The sequence below is a fragment of the Siphateles boraxobius genome, unplaced genomic scaffold (genome assembly GCF_051911475.1).
Source record: "Siphateles boraxobius isolate OS27281-9 unplaced genomic scaffold, OSU_SipBor_1 110, whole genome shotgun sequence".
Taxonomy (NCBI): domain Eukaryota; kingdom Metazoa; phylum Chordata; class Actinopteri; order Cypriniformes; family Leuciscidae; genus Siphateles; species Siphateles boraxobius.
In genome coordinates, this window is record NW_027508712.1 from 152,501 (window position 1) to 171,083 (window position 18,583).

General features: G+C 37.3%; 2 protein-coding genes across 2 annotated transcripts in view; one reads left to right on the forward strand and one right to left on the reverse strand.

The window, feature by feature from the left end:
• The window catches only part of zc3h12aa (zinc finger CCCH-type containing 12Aa), a 14,189-nt gene extending 3,861 nt beyond the window's left edge, over window positions 1–10,328 (forward strand). The window contains exons 3-6 of the mRNA XM_077197457.1: window positions 260–399; window positions 2,498–2,732; window positions 2,829–2,935; window positions 6,930–10,328. Of these exons, the coding sequence (XP_077053572.1) occupies window positions 260–399; window positions 2,498–2,732; window positions 2,829–2,935; window positions 6,930–7,828 (1,381 nt within the window). The 3' untranslated portion in view covers window positions 7,829–10,328. The remainder of the gene's footprint in view (window positions 1–259; window positions 400–2,497; window positions 2,733–2,828; window positions 2,936–6,929) is intronic.
• A 4,033-nt stretch (window positions 10,329–14,361) lies between these two features.
• Window positions 14,362–18,316, reverse strand: LOC143705010 (tubulin-folding cofactor B). The gene is made up of 3 exons (XM_077197458.1): window positions 18,270–18,316; window positions 17,355–17,594; window positions 14,362–14,802 (listed from the first exon to the last, which is right to left on the reverse strand). Exons 1-3 carry the CDS (start codon window positions 18,281–18,283, stop codon window positions 14,745–14,747), a joined length of 312 nt encoding a protein of 103 aa, XP_077053573.1. The 5' UTR covers window positions 18,284–18,316; the 3' UTR covers window positions 14,362–14,744.
• Window positions 18,317–18,583: the final 267 nt, after the last annotated feature.

Sequence of the window (18,583 nt, forward strand, 5' to 3'; positions counted from 1 at the left end):
TGTCTTGAAAAAAAAATTATGTATATATTTTTCTCTCTCTCTCTTCTCTGACAAAAAAAAATATTTTTTTATTTTATTTTTTTCAAGTTTTTGAAAGGAAAAAAAGCCAACTTGTTGAATATAGAGGATTTTAAACATGTATGGAGTTAGAAAGAAATGTTGTGCTTTGTTAGAGGTGGTGAATTTATTTTTTAATGTTTTTAAATGATTTAATAAGTGTTATAAAATCTCTCTATCTCTCTCTCTTGTTCTCTTTCAGTCATGGGAACAAGGAAGTGTTTTCATGCCGAGGGATTGAGCTGGCAGTGAACTACTTCCTTGACCGAGGACACAGAAATATCACTGTGTTTGTGCCTTCCTGGAGAAAAGAGCAGCCCAGGCCTGATGTACCTATTTCAGGTACAGACACTCCCTCAGCACGTTTGGTAAAAATGAGTCATCACGGGTGTTTTCGCTTTTCCGAGAAACCAGTCCATCTAACTGCAGACTAAATGTTTGGGGTCAGCGGAGTTTATTTCGAAAAAAATTCATCACTTCAATCCAGTGCGTCCTTTATGAATAGATCAAAAGTGATAACCAAGACATTTATAATGTAACAAAAGATTTATATTACAAATAATCTTTCTATTCATCAGTTTACACAAAAATATGACTCTTTTCAACATTTATAATAATCTAATCATTGATGCTCAATAATTCTTGAGCATCAAATCATCATATTATACTGATTTCTGAAGGATCATGTGGCACTGAAGACTGGAGTAATCATACATTTTTCTGAAAAAGTAAGAAGAAAAATACAGAAGTGAACTAAAGCAATAATCAAACAAAATGTATTAGTTTGTTCAGGCAGTTCATGTAAATAATAATAAAGGCTAATCCCTGCGTATAGTCCTTATTTTACATGTTGTGAAGTGCTGTTTAAAAAGCTGAAGCTTTTGACACTGTTACACATTAATTTACTACATTAAAGTTTGCTGTTAAGCTTTTACATCACAAAAATTAACATCTCAGCTGGTTGTATTTTCAACTATTGCAGAATTTTGTACAAATTTAAAAATGTTCTGTTCATTGGTTTGTTGGAAAACTTTCCCTGTGTAAATCTTGGTTCTAGTTCAACATTATGACCTTTAGAAACATTCATGTTTAGTTTAACAGTCCTGAGGTGTTGTTGTAGTTGATGATAATCTACTTGTTTATGTGTCTGTACTATCTCTCTTCTGTTGTGAACGCCCCTGCTCAGATTCCTCAAGTCAATTCGGGCAGGAGAACAGTAATAACAAACTGGAATAATAAGGAAGAGTTAAGTTTCCTGCAGGTTTCATTTGGGAATTCCCCACCAGGAAGTTGAAGAGCTTTCCCTATTACCCACAGTTTGACTGTGAATCTTTAATCCAGTTTAGTGCTGCGTGCCTCGATCCTGTTTCACAACTGATAGCCTGGGTTATATGGGATCTTATGGTTTATAACTTCCCCAAAATAGCATTTGATATGGTCACTTGTGGTGGATATTAAATGTGAATGTAGGGAAATAAACATTTGTTTTGTATCTGTAATGTAGAGAATCATTAGTGTTGAGCATTTATGTCTCAAGATCGTGACACAGAGTCTTAAAAAAAAACACAAAAACTAAAGATATTTAACTGTGTTTAAGTGTTTGAGATGCTTTCGATTTGATGGGTGTTATGGTGTGATCATTCTGTCAGCAATTGGTAAGTAATGTACCATGGCAATAGGGTTGGAAATCAGAAATCTACACTTGAGGTCAGGAATCGGGTACTTGTTTTAAAATTAAATCTTCGATTCCTTTGAGCATTTCAATATGACTTTTCAAGCGCGGACGACTGTGCTGCAGGCGTGTGGTACTATATTGGGCAACTATTAAAGTGACAGCAGCCTAATATTCCTGCTGCCGTCTCTATAATAACACTAATCAAACAATAAAAGACAAAGAGAAAATGCACTCATTCTTGACTGAATAAAATTAACTATTTTTAATGTATATTTTACTTATAAAGTGCAGTGTTATTGTACAGATTAAAGTTTCTACCTCAATACTTGAAAATCTTAAAACACTGTTTATTTTAATCATATCTTTGTTCAGTTGTATTTATTTGTTGAAAGAGTGTTTACTTGTCTTTAATAATGCTTGAAATGTATATTAGTTAGGCTAGTTTTTTTAGTTTATTAGTTTAAGGTATTTTTAAACCACAGGCAAACGTTCCTTGCGTTAGTGTTCTTTAGCCTGTAGATTTTTGTTCATGATATTCAGCTTCTATTAAATGTTTTGCAATAAGACTAAATGTCAATGATATCTGAGTTTTTTTTTTTTTTTCATATTGTAATCCAAATTAGCAAACGATAAGAATTGGAATTGATAAGCGTAATCGTTAAAATTCAAACAATACCCAACCCTACATGGCAATGAGAAATACAGTTACCATTCCTAAAATTTGTCCACAAAGACATTGAAATTTCTTTATTTCTTTATTTCCAGATCAGCATATTTTGGAAGAGCTGGAAAGGAAGAAGTTTCTCGTGTTTACACCTTCACGAAGGATTGGAGGAAAGCGTGTGGTCTGCTATGACGATCGCTTTATTATCAAGTTAGCTCATGACCTGGATGGCATTATAGTGTCTAACGACACGTATCGTGACCTGCAAAGTGAACGTCCGGAGTGGAAGCGTTGCATTGAGGAGAGATTGCTTATGTACTCCTTCGTAAATGACAAGTATGTTATTACATCAATATTTCTTCTAATGCTTTTGGTGATATGTGATCTCATTCCTATCCATTAGTCTAACCATCTTAACTCCATCTTGCACAGGTTCATGCCACCTGATGACCCACTCGGCCGTCACGGACCCAACTTGGATAACTTTCTTCGGAAAAAAACATTGTTGCTTGACCACAAGCGCCAACTCTGTCCATATGGTAAATATTTATCACTAAGAATCCTGTTATTCAATTTTTAACCACAAACCACTGACTGAAATATGGTTATTGGGCTGTCAAGTTAATGTGTCAGTTGTGTGCAATTAATTCTAAACATATAGCCCAATAATAAATGGATGTCATCGATCATGCATTGCCCAATGACTCATCACATATGTTTCATAATAAGGGATTTTCCTGCCACCACAGACATTGAAGCCGAATGTAACACTCTGTAGACCAGTGATAATCTTGAAGGTGAAATCTGTTCAATGATATGGAAACAAAACAAAAACAATATATTGACTTCTAAAACAACTGTTCAAAGTCTATAGTATTCAGTGATAGTATTCAATTTTTCCAGTCGGGAGCTTTTCTTATACCGGGGTGTAGGGGTACATGTATTCGTCCCGAACAGTACAGGACGTCACAGTTCGGTCCATGCGATCGCACAACGAATACAGCCAGTCACAGGCGATCCACACACCAATCCAGAAGGGGGCGTGCGCGGTAATGCAACACTGTTTGCTAACAGTAAAAAGCACAGAAGAAGAAGATTCGATCGATCGATATGTTTACATCTCTCAACCAGTGTTTCTACTGCAGAAAGATATTATTCTCAAGCTGTTTTATTGATATATCACGTAGCATTACATTTACCTCAGGCATTCAGTGTCGACAGCAGGTTAGTTCACTAGAGAAATGAACTCTAGAGCAGTGGTTCCCAAACTGTGGTCCGCGGACCACTAGTGGTCCGTGAGGGTACTGCAGGTGGTCCGTGGAAAGGCAAAATAAAATATAAAATAATATTTTTTACCTTCATTTTACCAGGAATCCCCATAAAAAAAATAAAAAGTAACAAGAATATGGGCCTATATTGATATAAAATTTAAATTAAATTGTCAGGTTATTGTGTGATTACTAAAATAGGCTAGTGGTGCTCGGCCGTGACGTTCAAGTTCAGTGCCGTTAGAACCACAACATGGATCGGTGGATAGCAACAGGTTCTCTGAAGAGGAAAGCGGCAGAGGCAAATATCTTGTCATTATATAAAATATTTGTCTGATTATAATTTCACCAACAGTAATTCTGGATTGCCTCCACGAAACAAGTAAATAGGAAATAAGCAAATCAGAACACTGCACGCCAAAGCAGCAGTATGCGCGCAAGCGTGAAACGCTAGTGTTTCTTCTTGCTGCGTATCTTTTACTGGGGTCTCCAACACGTCGCTCGATTGGAGGTAGCTCGTCAAGGGGCCGTTCATATATCGTGTCTTTTGCGCTTTCAAGTTCATTATTTCATGTAGGCGCACGGCAAGTGCGCTCATAATTGAAGTGACGCACTCATTTTTTTAGGCGCAGCGAGATGAAAACACCTCAACTATTCATAATGCCGCAAACGCACCGCAGTTCATGTGACAAGAACAAACAAATCAGCTTAATCCTTTCCGTAAACATTGAAAGCTCAGTCAATGAAGAATGTAAGAATGCACGTGCACCCAAACACTACGTGTGTTTTTCTCTTCTCCGTAAATAAATCTTGTAGCAGAGCTACAGCAAGCGTTTTTCGGTGGTGGAAATCTATTATTAGCTACTAAGCACAACTAAGTTGTGGAGAGCGCGCATAGCAACGACAGACGGCACGGGAAAATCAGACCGAATTTTACTATTAGCTAATAATAAAAGATAAGCTAATGTGCATAGATGTAAATGTCAAGTAATTTATCTTTTTTTGACTCATTCTTTTTATAAAAATGATTTAAAGGCTGAAATATGTGAGTTTTATCTTTTTATAAAACCTTTTTTTGTGAAAAATTATTTAAAGGCTGAAATATGTGAGGTTTATCTTTTTATAAAACCTTTTTTGTTAAAACTTTATTTGAATTTCATTTTACTATATGTGCCTATAGGGGTGGCAGGGGTTGGCGGCAATGTAAGTATCTGGATATTTGCCGCGGGGCGAGGGCTTCGATTAGCTCTCTCTTTTTTGACCATACATGTTTGCATCCCTGAAATGAACCTGATTATGCCCTCGGGCGCTTGAGTAAATAAATTAAATATGTGGCAGCCGTTGTGTGCAGTAAACTTTCTTTTAACAAGCTGTTGTACTGATGTGATGACCAGTTATAGTTTTAATGTTAGTAAGCCTATTTAGAGGTGCGGATTAATTCAGGAAGGACAAATAGTGGTCCACACACACAAAAAGTTTGAAAACCCCTGCTCTAGAGTGAAGCATTTCGTATATGCACTATATTAGCCTAATTGTTATATTTACTTAACTTGTTTTCATGACAAATCTATGTATACATGCATTAAATAATCAAGACAGCCACTATGTAAATGATTATATTTCTAAAATGAATCGGAGTAGAAAATTAACTTTATAATTTGATTTAGAAGTTAATGCAAAACCTGCCTTATGTGCAATTTACAGTATTTTTTTATTTTTTTTAGTGTTGATTATTGTATCTAAAAATAAATAGCAACTAAATTTAAGAATTTACATCAGGGCTATGTTGTTGATTGTAATCTTTAATATTATCCACCTTTCTGAAAAGCCCAGTCTGCTCTGATTGGCCAGCTGGCCAATGTTTTTGCTCCTCGACATTGGGAAATCACTCACCCAATAGTTTATTGAGGGTGGGCCGAAGCAGCTAGTAGGTGGAAATTGTGCAAATTTGTAACATGATAATGTAGCAAAGTCGTAGAAATAATGGCATGATAACAAACAAGGCATTTCAGGCACTTGTTTTTTCCTGGATAGATTAACCTCCTTTAGTGTGGACTTTGTGCTTTGTAAATTTACAGATTATTTACATGCACAAACAGCTATACTTCAGGAAAGGAAAGCTAAAACAAAAAAAGCATAATTGGTGCCCTTAAAATATCTGCATTGTATGTAATTCATTAAGTCACTACATTTTTAAACAATTGGCTGCCCTAGTATTTGACCTAACCCTATATCAGAGGTCTTCAGTCCAGCTCCTGGAGACCTACTGTCCTGCTGTTTTTAGCTCCAACTTTAATCAAACACATCTGAATCAAAGTCTTCCGTATTGCTTCAAAACCACAGGGAGGTGTGTTGGAGCAGGTTGGAATTGAACTCTGCTGCACAGTCTATCTCCAGGAGCAAGATTGAAGACCTCTGGCCTCTATACCTGCGTTTCCGGAACAATTTGTCCCAGGAACTTTTTTCCCCCAGACCTGTTGCTGTCTGCTTTCCCACGCGGTCAAAAGTACTGTGAAGATTAGGCAAATTAGTCCGGTGACATAGAACTGCGTGCTACTTTACAGCTCCCGCTGGATTTCATCCTCTGAATTTAAGCTTAATAAAGCCTGAACCTCGTCATCGGTCGTATTTTTTAAACTCCATTGTTAATTCGAATAGCAAACAGCTGTTACTGCACGCTGCGCAACAGATTTAAAAAAAATGGTGGTTGAAACAAAATGCTGCTTGGAGTCAACCAACCAAAATGCGGCATGAACTTACCAATCAGCATGTTCAGCGCCCAAGTCCCACCCCTTAAAGTTCCTGAACTTTGAAAAAGTACTACCTTGGGGAAAAGGGGGGAAAATTTTCCTCAAAACTTAATTTAGACCCTGCTTACTGTGGTGTAAAAGCAACGAGAACCAGCTCAAAGTCCCTAGTTCCTGGGGAAAGTTCCTGCGTTGGAAACACGGCTTATGTCAACATTTGAAGTGAATGAATGGAAGAACCAGGGTTCCTCAAATCACTGCTCTGCAGAGTTTAGCTAAAATCCTGATCAAACTCGCCTACCTGTAATTTTCTAGTAGCTGTGAAGACCCTGATTAGCTTGCTCGGGTGTCTTTGATTAGGATTGGAGCTAAACTCTACCTGGCGTTGGGCCCCCGGGAGCTGGACTGAAGACCTCTGATAGGGTTAGGTGAAATACTAGGGCTGTCAATTGATCAAGGGTTGGATTTGAATAACCCTGAAATAGACCTTACAACTCTTTTGTCTTTTTACTCTTCAGGAAAAAAGTGCACATATGGGATCAAGTGTAAGTTCTACCACCCAGAGCGCACTAACCAGTCACAGCGCTCTCTAGCCGACGAGCTTCGAGAGAATGCCAGACTGTCTGGATCTAAAGAGAACAGCAGAATGACTGGGAGAGGCATGTACCAAAGAAATGACCCCGGGTCTGGGTCCAGCTCTGCCTCCTTGGAGCAAGAACTTGAACAGAAACTGAAATTGGAGCCCGAGCGCTCTGACAGCAGGGATGTCATGCTCAATTACTGGGATGATATTTTGTCCATGAAAAAGCCTTTAAATAGAGCCCCAGTGGGACAGGTCAATCCTCTGGTTGACAGAACCAGTCTGCAAGCACCTTTCCCAACAAACCCTTCGTCCATTTTCAGTTCCGACTCTGGGCTTGGATCTTATGAAAGCCCGTTTTCAGAGCCATCCCAGAGCATTGACGACTTACATAGGATGAGATCGAGTCATCCGCAGTTGTCCACACCTGCAGACGGCCAGCGCTACTACGACAACATGAGCCCTTACTCCAACTTTCATCCCAACTATAGTGCCTACAGCTCCCTACCTCTTCCCAACCCTGTCCAGAGTTACAGTCTTCCTGCTTTTGGGGGCTGGTCTTACCCTCTCTACTTGCAACAGGCGAGCAGTTTACCCGAACCTTTACCCTGCCCTAGCTCGCACAGGTCTCCTGATGGCTACGGAAACCAGCAGCACTCAGCCAAGCCACAGTCCAGCGCTTTCCAGGAAGAAAGAGAGGAGGTCAGGAAGAAGCTTCATGCCATTTTTAACCCACATCACATAAACAAAGTTATGGAAATGTTCCCAAAGCTGAAAGACGCAGAACAGCTGGCTGCAGAGATTCTCAAACTCAAGTCCAGGGGATACTTCTTCTGATGTCTTTGAAACTTTGGGACCAGGAAAAAGGCAATGCATGAATAGACTCTCTAAAGAAACAATAATGTCAGAGCTGATAACTTCATGGGAAGTGTTCCGACATGTAGATCTTCGGCAACCCAAGTTTGAGTCTAGAATGTCTTTCACTTTTCCCGATCCTGTCCCCCTTTCTCTACCACTTGCTGTCAGTTTTCTGTACCAGGGGTGTCCAAACTCGGTCCTGGAGGCCCACTGTCCTGCAGAGTTTAGCTCCAAATTGCCACAACACGCCTACCTAAAAGTTTCTAGAATGCCCAGTAAGACCATGATTAGCTGGTTCAGGTCTGTTTAAATGGAGTTGTAGCTAAACTCTACAGGACAGCGGGTCCCCAGGAGTAGGGTTTGAGACCTCTGCCTTAAAAGGGGAAAACTGTGTACCATGTTACCCCTAGCTCAGTGGTCCTTCATGAGCAAGATTGAACACCCCTGTTCTATACTATCCTATATCATTAAAGGCAAAATGGTAAAAATAAAGAACACCCTGCCCATAAGTAGGTCTTACTTACTATTAAAAAATGCCCAAAACTTTGATCTTTATGGGTACAACAGCTTGTCTCTGGGGCAATACCCTAAAAGCAGAGGCTTAGGGGGCAGTCGTGGCCTAATGGTTAAAGAGTCAAACTGGTAACCCAAAGGTTGTGGGTTTGATTCTCAATACTTGAAGGAAATTACTCTGGTACCCTTGAGTAAGGCAGTAACCCCAAATCGCTTTCCGGGCGCCACAGCAAAAAAGGCTGCCCACTGCTCCGGGTGTGTGTGTCTATGGTTTGCAGAGTGCAAACTCATGGTACGAGTTACCGTACTTGGCCTTCACATGTCTTTAACCTTGCACCTGGGGGCTTCAAGACTTATTTCCAACCTGCTTCAGAACACCTGCCTGTGTATTTTCAAGTGATCCTGAAAAACTTGATTGGTTGTTTCAGGCGTGTTTGATTAGGGTTGGAACTAAACTCTGCAGGAGACCGGGTCCCCAGGAGAAGGGTTGAAGACCTCTGCCTTAAAGGGACATCTGTGTACTGTGTTGCCTCTAAAATGTCAATTGTGTTACTTTAAGGGTACATGTTGCTACCCTAACATACTTATATGCACCTTTTGTGGGTAGATAAGGTACTATCTTTTCACCCAATAACAAGCTGTTGTACCCCTGAAGGTACAGTTTTTCCCCTTTTTTCTGACAGTGTAGTTCTGGTGTTTTCATCTTTTCTGTTTTTTGGAGGTTCCAGACTGGGGCTTTTTAAAGTCTCAGAAACCTAAATGACTTATCACATAGTACATGTGGTAACTACGTATGACTACAAAGTCAAATGAGCGTCTAGTTGTTTTTAAAGAGGTTGATGCACATTGCATCAATTGTTGCTCCTAACGTGTAGCAAACTGTACCTTGTCTCAAAGGCTGCACATTTGGTTTGGACAGAAGCTGAAATGTAATTTGAGCATTCTGTAAATGTAATTGTATGTAATTACAGTCATTAAGGGCCAGCCCTGTTTTCAGAGGAATTTTGTTCTAAAGTCTGCAGCTGATTGGTTATTCAATTCTACTCCACCACAGAGATTCCTTGTCTCCTGCAGACTTTTTATTGTACTTCTGTGTTTCAGTTGTTAGGGATGGGGATCCCCCAATACGTTTTTAGAATAGTACTCATGTCAAGCACTACAATTTAACTCTTACACATTGCATTTTCTGAATCTTTCCACAGTACTGGACATCATATTTCATTGTGCTTTAATGTTACATGTTTCTTATAAATCTCGTTCAATTATCTAATGTTGAGCTTGTGGATTTTGACTATTTGAATGTACAAAGGACATCTCACATATTTCCAGCTATGACAGTATATATGAAAATTTACTTTATTCATCTCAATGTTCAAATGTCTCCTCTCAAACAAGAGAATAGTGAATTCTTTGCACTAAGTAGTCATGATTTACGTTTTAATGCATGTCAAAAATATGACTTAAAAATATATTAGGAAAAAATTTGGCTTTAGATGTGTCAATTCAACATAATGATGACATCATTATTATTAAAATTATTACACTGATGTTTTATCCACTATTTTCAAACTAGCATATAGTTATTTGTGTAATTTGTATCACACTTGTGTCTTTGATTAGCTAGTATCTATTTTAACTGTCAGTGAGCATGAGTTCGTCCAGTTTCATGTTTTCTCGTCAGAGGAGACAGTCTAATTTTAGCATCTGTTTGCAAAGATGTTCCATTAACATGAGCTTGTGTGCATTATGTTGTTGTCATTCTGTTTGTTTCAGTTCTAAAAATATCATACTCAGCTGTAACAGCTTGTGTCCAAGTAGCAACATGTGTATTACCTGCCAGTGCCTTATAATCATTAATGTGAACAGGAATTAAGTTCTCAGAGTTGCATTGGCAAATGCAATGAATAAAGATGTATTTCCTGCTCCTTGTCCCTTTAACATTCATTAAAATAAAATGATAAATGTGTATCTGGCTTTTTTTTTTTTTTGCACATCTCATTGATCTCACAAATTAAAATGCTATACTTAAAGGTGGAATGAACAATAATTACACTGACCAATAATAAAAAATAGAGAAAGGAGTAACAAAATAAAAAATGTGTGAGAAAATCACCCATCCAAAATTATGAATTTAACTTATGCGCAAAATTAGAATATCACGTAAAAACGTTTGTGAAAAAAGCAGCGTTTCCATCCCATGTGTTCAAGAGAACAAAATCATCACTTCCTAGGAAATTGGTGCAAAATATCTGTAAAACATTCAATAAAATAAAATGATAAATTCTTTTTATTTTCTTTTTCTTTTTTTTCAAATTAAAATTCTATATCCATTTATATATAATATACAGTAAATAGAAGTTGTTGCAATGTGGCTCTTTTCCCCTCCATCATTAACGAGTGAGTCTCGAGCGTCAGACGAAACACAATAAACGCTGTTATGTTCTCTAGCGTTCGGATGCTGGTGTTTGTGAACACACACGCTTCTGCACGAATTAAACCAAATCATTCTGATCACACACTTTGACTCTGGCGTTTCAGAAACCGCAAACCAACGTTTGAGATGCTGTGATGCCATTGGTCCGCTGGTTAGTCCAGTTATCCAATCACAGCTGGCGCTGACGGAAAGTCACATGGGACGAGGGTTTATTCTGTAAATGTGTTTCAAACATGTCTTCTTACTTGATAAAAAATGTCCGTCTTAATTGAGTGCTTACATTTTTAGACTTTATGCGCATCTTGTCGTTTTTCCATCCAGGATTTTTTTCAAAATAGGTTGGTGAAAATCACAGTAATTTTATTAGTCTAAAAAAATGAAAGAAAGACAGAAATAGAGTGGACTTTGCCTCCTCGTTTCAGAAGTCCTCTGCATTCAACCATTGGTGCCGTAAATAGTTTAGTAATAATAGTCAATATAATGTTGTTCACGTGTTCACTTTTTTTTGGTTTCACTATAACTTGAGCTTTTATATAATCATGCAATCTTACAAATAAAAATGTTAAATATGCAAGTAGGCTATATACAAATAGGTATTAGCAGCTTATGTATAATGACATTTTCACATGTAAATATATATACAAAAATGATGTGGAGCAAGACAATGTTTGATTTGAATAGTGAATCCATGTGTATTTCATTCAGTGTCAAATTTGGCTTTTGGTCTCCTTCCTTCCCTCTCTTTCTGACTATATACTTATCGGCCTCTACAAGGAAGAAGGAAGTTAACCAGCAACAAAAAGTGCATTATGAATATGCAAAACAGCTCCTTGTAAACCATGTGATCATTGTTTATTACTTTATCTCAATCCATAGGAATGTTTCTTCCTTTCTTAGTAAGAGGAAGTTAGGTGACTAAAATTATAACCAAAAAAGGCAAAGCTAAAGCAAATACATGTGTCACATTATTGCATCTTTAGCAAACATTTGATAACTTGAGCATTATAGTTTATCTAGGGTAAAATACCAAATTAAACCTTTTAACATCCTCATAGTTTCCATGAAGGTCCACAATAATGAAACATCAGAACACATAATTCGACATACAGGGAAATCTTTAGATAACTTCTTCATCCTGCAGATCGCAGGCCTCTTGTGATGTACAGTAAATACAGGGTATTTTGAACCTAAACCTGAAATAGTAGAATGCAAATGAGAGGTTTCTGATATTTGCCTCATTTGGCTGTTTAAAAGTCCACTTCGCCCCGGTTCAATAGGGTGTTTCTTTGATTTGCATTAGCGGATATTGGCAATAAGTAGACCTGTCTGAAACGCATGGCTGCATACTTCCACAGAATTTGCTCATCGTTCATCATTAATCACACTTCTACACATGTCTGCTCCTTGTATGTAAATATTTTGTCTGATTTGATCATTCTCTAAAGCTACTGTTGAGAATGTGCTGAACTTTTTACGTTTTCTTGTTTAGAATTTTTTACTTCGTCGGAATGGTGGGAAACTTAGCAAAGGTTTTGGAAATTGCTAAGTGAACACAAAAAAATAAATCATGTACATGATTCGAAAAGGTTCAGTGGTCCTGAAAAAATAGTCACACTTGTTCTAATCGTGGTCAAAAATGAGTGCGTTGAAAATGAATGGGAGACGAATTTCATCTAGTGGAAGCGTTTGGTACTGCAGTCGAACACACTCTCACTGAAAGCATATTTTTTGTGATATCAACCTCAAATTTGGCCAATTTATGGCTTTGATTCTCTTGCAGTTTTAGAGTACCACATGATTTTGAAATGTATATATGTCATATAAAAATTGGAAATAGTATTTTTGCGCATTTTTCATAAAAATACAAATACAATTCTGTTACTTTTTTTAAGTTCACTTTTTAAAACTTTTTTCAGTTCCGCAGTAATCTGCAAAGTGTCGTCTTTGAAAAGCATCTTTGAAACTTCAGTCTGTTCGGTTCCCAACAGGGGGCGTCAGCGAGCTCTTTGGGGGGGTCGCGTCATATTTTGAAAAGTGTTGAACACTGAGCATTAAAGCAGCAGTCCGTAACCTTTTTGTGTTCAAAATTGACTAAATTTATATAATGAGCGAGTACATCATGAATCCATTTTCCAAACGTGTTTATATTGGGACTATTTTACACTAGTTCGGGTCATACCGCTGCGGTGTAACCCAGTGACTTGTCTTAGACATAATGACGCAATCCTCACACTGATTGATAATGCCTCACAAATAACATGCAAGTATTGAGGTCCCAGACACCAGTCATTTTGTAATAGCCTATATTAATTATTTTCCCCCTACACACCAGTGTGAATACTGATATTTTTGTTATTGCATTTCAAATAGGGCCAATTAATAGGCTACTCCTAGGCTTACGTTATTAAATTACAAACGGCCTACTGATATTTGTTATAGTATTTTCAATATTATTCGCTATTATTTGTGCATAAACATATTTGGTTATAGTAATAAACAAACTGCTTGTTTAAAAACAAAACATTTTGTCATCCTTGCTGCAATATCATTAGAGCGACAATATCATTAAATGTGAAGGGGGCCCTAAAATATTTTCTTGGGAAAAACGAGGTCTCAGACAAAAAAAGGTTGGGAACCACTGCTCTAAAGCATTAAAGATATACAACAGTTTAAGTTGGACATTTATTTTTCAGGTCTATACTCAAAAAGTGAATAAATGGAATATAAATACAGCGTAAATATAATTTAGTACCATAAAATCCCCTAACAATACAAAATATTAAATAAAAAACATTTTTGTCATTTTTGACTGACACACGAAGAGCACCAGAGGGTTAATTTTTCTTATAAATTCCACACGTTTTCGTATCGTATAAATTCGTAAGAAATCCCCCCTCGTGAGATCGGGTTGGCAGATTCTAGTGACAGATCTCAGAGTAACCCATTAAACATCTGAAGTACTATTCTTTACCAAAAGATTTTGCTGTGCAAGTGTGTCGTCTCCTATTCTAGCTAAAAGAGCAAAGACAGGTTACTTATAGACTGATACTTCGAAAACTTTATTCTGTGCATCCAACTGCACAATCGTGGGCTGGGACTGTTTTTGAGAAGGTTCGGTAAAACGGTCATAGTTTTTTGCTATTTCACTTGATGACACTAGTAGAAGTTCAATAAGGTTGTTTGTCAGTAAGAAGTTACTGTACTAGTTAGACTACACACATGTGAATAGATGCTGCAGGGTTGACATATTTCTGTAAGCCAAAGCACACAAACAAGTTTACATTTCAACACTTCCTGATCCATCGTCCCGAGGTCAATGGGTTTTTCGGTTCATAAGGTGAACACACGCAATGTTTTATTTTTCGACATACATTTTGAAGCTTTGACTTGTCTTGTAAAAGGTGGTTGCTAACAAGTGTCTAACTGGGACTACGGACGGCGTCGTCACATTGTTGTGTGTTCCTTTATTGATAGTTTTAGTTATATTGTTCTAAGTTTTATTCAGTTCTGTACAGCCTTGGTTGTTTTTAAATGTGCTTTATAAATAAGTATTGTAATGTATTTACTTTCACAGCCTCTTTGTGTTTATAATCGCGCACTAACTCTAACTTTCGGGGAAAACCTTGTTGAAGTGTAATGATGGTGATATGGAAGTCATGTGACCGTGGTGTAGTTCATTTTCAGCTTTTGACTTCTGCCAAGTGTGTTTGCGCTTGTTGTCACTAATGAAGATTATCATGATGAACAAAACATACGAGTATCACATACTTTTGTTAGTCACAGAGCTTATATTCGTCAATAATCCAAAAGCCAATGGAGAGATCCTATTGAGTTTGTGTCGAGGGATCCAGGATGGTGCTAACTTACAAAAACATCTCACCAAATATCTGCAGTGGAACCGTACGGCAAACTGTTGTGCGACTGCAGTTCTTCACAAGTGTCCCTGATTTACTCCCAAGCCATCAACAATTTACTGAATGCTACAAATGCTCCATGTCCTGGGTCACTGAAGAGAAAGAGGAAGTGAAAAAGAAATATCAGAAGAAAAGAACAGCAATGAAGGGAAACGCTTCATTTTACAGTACAGTACTTACAGTGTACTTATCTAGAAAGTACTGGGTAATATAAGGTAAGTACATGGGTTTAGGGGTATGTTCAGGGTTAGTACCTAGTTATTACCCAGTTATTGTAGTTACTATAATAAGTAAATAGTATGTACATGGGAAACAGGACAGTAAAATGAAGCGTTACCCAATGAAGACATAATTTTAAAGGGGTCGTCGGATGCCCATTTTACACAAGTAGGTGTGATTCTTTAGGGGTCTTCGTGTAATGTTTGTAACATACTTTGGTTAGAATTCCTCAATGGTTGTGTAAAACAACACCTTTTACCTCCTCAAAAACAGCTCTGTTCACAGCGACCCGTTTCTGCATGTCTCTTTAAATGATAATGAGCAACTGCCCCCCCCCCCCCCCCCCCCTTCTGTGGGTCGTGTAGACACAAGACACATAAAGTGATGCCTTGGCGGACAGTATACAAATGGCTAAAGGCGTAAATATGCTAATATGGGAAATATGCTAATACAGGAAATATGCTAATACAGGAAATATGCTAATATGGGAAATATGTTAATACAGGAAATATGCTAATACGGGAAATGTGTTAATACAGGAAATATGTTAATTCTGGAAATATGCTAATACGGGAAATGTGTTAATACAGGAAATATGCTAATATTGGAAATATGTTAATACAAGAAATATTCTAATACTGGAAAGGTTAATACGGGAAATATGCTAATACTGTTAATATATGTTAATACAGGAAATATTCGAATACTGGAAATTTTAATACAGGAAATATGCTAATATGGGAAATATGCTAATACGAGAAATATGCTAATACAGGAAATATGCTGATATGGGAAATATGCTAATACAGGAAATATGCTAATATGGGAAATATGCTAATACGAGAAATATGCTAATACAGGAAATATGCTAATATGGGAAATATGCTAATACAGGAAAAATGCTAATATAGGTGAATTCTGCATCCGACGACCCCTTTTAGACAGTATTTCTCAAGGGTTATCAGAGAACAGAGCTGTTCGTGTGGCTCGAGTTTACACGAAGACTCACGGCGAGAGGAGTTGTAACACTGGCTGGACTCATCAAAGCCGAACTTTCCAAAACTGTTGTCACAATCACACGGATTACACCAGAAATATACCAGACATCTGTTGACTGTGGGCGCTAGACAGCGTCACTGATGAGAACAGGTTCTGTTTGCTTTAGATGTGACTCGGCTGGTGTAAAACCTCAGTCTTTAATTCAGTGTTTGTTTCTGTTAGCTTTCACAATGGCATCCAGACATGATATCAGAACTGACATCACTAAACAATCCCTTCAGCTTTTTTTCTGGAATAATAAAAAGAGAACTTTCTGTTTGCTGATTGACTGCAGTTTGTGATAAGCTACCGAACAGTTTCGGTGTTCAGTCATAAATATTCACATGGCCTTTTTGCTCCCTGTGAAACTAATGATGTAATGATATTCCATCTGTCCAGTCAAATTAAATTTGCTTTTTGGCATTCAGTGACATTCTTTTTTTAGTGATATAATAATAATAATAATAATAATAATAATAATAATAATAATAATAACAAACAGAAAAATAATCAACATTAATATTCAGCGAATACCATAGTTTACATATAATTTGATGCAGTGGTGAGGGATATAAATAATGAATTTTGGCCGAAAAAAGTTGAGAACTACGGTTTTAAAAGAAAGTTATTATAGTGACTGAAAATAAAGCCATAAAAACAATAATTTTTGCAACTTTAAATAAGATAAATGTTTACTGAAATAAAATCAAATATTTCATCTAGTTGCCAAAGCAACATTTCTCATTTTTACTTAGTTTAACTCGATGTACTAAAATAACTAAAACTAAAACTGAAATAAAACACATTTTAACTAATAAAAAGGACAAAAAAGAAATAACAGAATTACTAAAAAAAACTTTAAAGTTAAAATGGAAATGGTAAATACAAAAAAAATCTAAATATTATGAAAGTATTATGAAGTATTTTAATAATTCTAAAATAACACTGTTTAAAAGGTAAATATTTTATCAGAAATCTTCAATATGGTCAAATTCGTTTATTAATTTCTAAGTGTCCTCATTAAAACTTTAAATATTTAATTAATTAATATGAATTAATTCATTACATTCATATAGCGTTTTTTGGGAATTCAAAGTGCTTTACATAATTTAATGATATTTAAATGATAATCTATAAATATTCCTGTCACCATGCTGTAATTACCGTAATAATGAGATTTGAGTCCTCGTAGAACTCGTAATTACAACTTGCAAACTCGGAATTTCCCGAATTGTTGCCATATAGAAACACATAATTCCGAAGACGTGATCATCTTTGAATGGAATGTCACTTATGATAATTACAGCATGACCGCAGAATTAGCTAGTCTTTTCATCAGTATAAAACCAAGTTTCCCATCATTTGAAGGCCAGAAACAGTCTCATACCAGTCAAAGTAGCAGTGCCCTCCACAGGAGCCGTCATGCTGCCCGTTATCCGCCGACTCCAGTTCTACGCCGAGATGGTAGTCGGGAGAGTTCCTCATGTTGCCCAGGTAGCGTAAGGTACCGGTGCTGATCCGTCCCGAGGGTAACATGATTCGAACCCTGTGCCCGATCTTCAGGTCCAGGGGAGAGTGGGGAACAAACACTCGATGAGGTCCACCTCCACTCCTCCAAGACCTTACGCTGAAGAAAACATGTGACACTTATGCAAATACTCTTTAAATGTATCACTGATTGTTTGACAGGAATTCTTGAGTCTGATTGGCCAATCACTGCATTCCAGAGTCAATTTATTACACAGTTCTCTGGAACACTTGATTGTGACAATAACAGAGAAGAATGAACATGTCAAGCTTAAAGGTGCATTGTGTAATATTTAGGAGCATCTGTTGACAGAAATGCAATATCATAACATAGCAATGCTTTCAGTGGTGTACAAGGACCTTACATAATGAACCGTTATGTTTTTGTTAACTTAGAATTTGCCATTTCTATGTACACACACTACATTTCCCCTTATAGCCATTTTGCGCCACCATGTTTTTACGGTGGCCCTAAACGGACATTCACGTTTCAAATGTTGTTCTTCATGCAAAGAAGCTAGCAAAAGTCAGCGAATAAAACACTGACACAATGATGAACAAGTGACAATAATATAATAACATATCATTTTACTGAATAATTAAGTAAGCATAATGTCTTAAATTTTCTTTGTTTATCTGGCTCCTCTCTGCTGTCTCAGACGACGACATCACTTCCTGTCGGCCAGCATAACTTCTGTTGGTTGCAATTCGCAACCTCACCACTAGATGCCACTAAAAATTACACAGTGCACCTTTAAAACATTATAAACGAGACCTGATGTTAGACATGGCAGACGTGGCTCTGGAGTCTGATGGGCCGGTGACACTCTTCTGCTGGTGAATCTGTCTCAGACTGAGACCACCTATGGAAAGTTGGAAGACATGGTCTAATTTTTTCGATTCATTTCCATTTTCCTTACACCGTGTGCTAACCAGACATGACACAGTGGCTCACGATAAAAGGCCTTTTCCATGATAATCCGAGTTTTTGTCCTAACCAGCCGGCTGAAACAACAACATTGTGCTATATTTAATGTTAAAGGCATCTTGAATATTATTTTGTGTGACAGTTATAGCCAGACTGAGAGC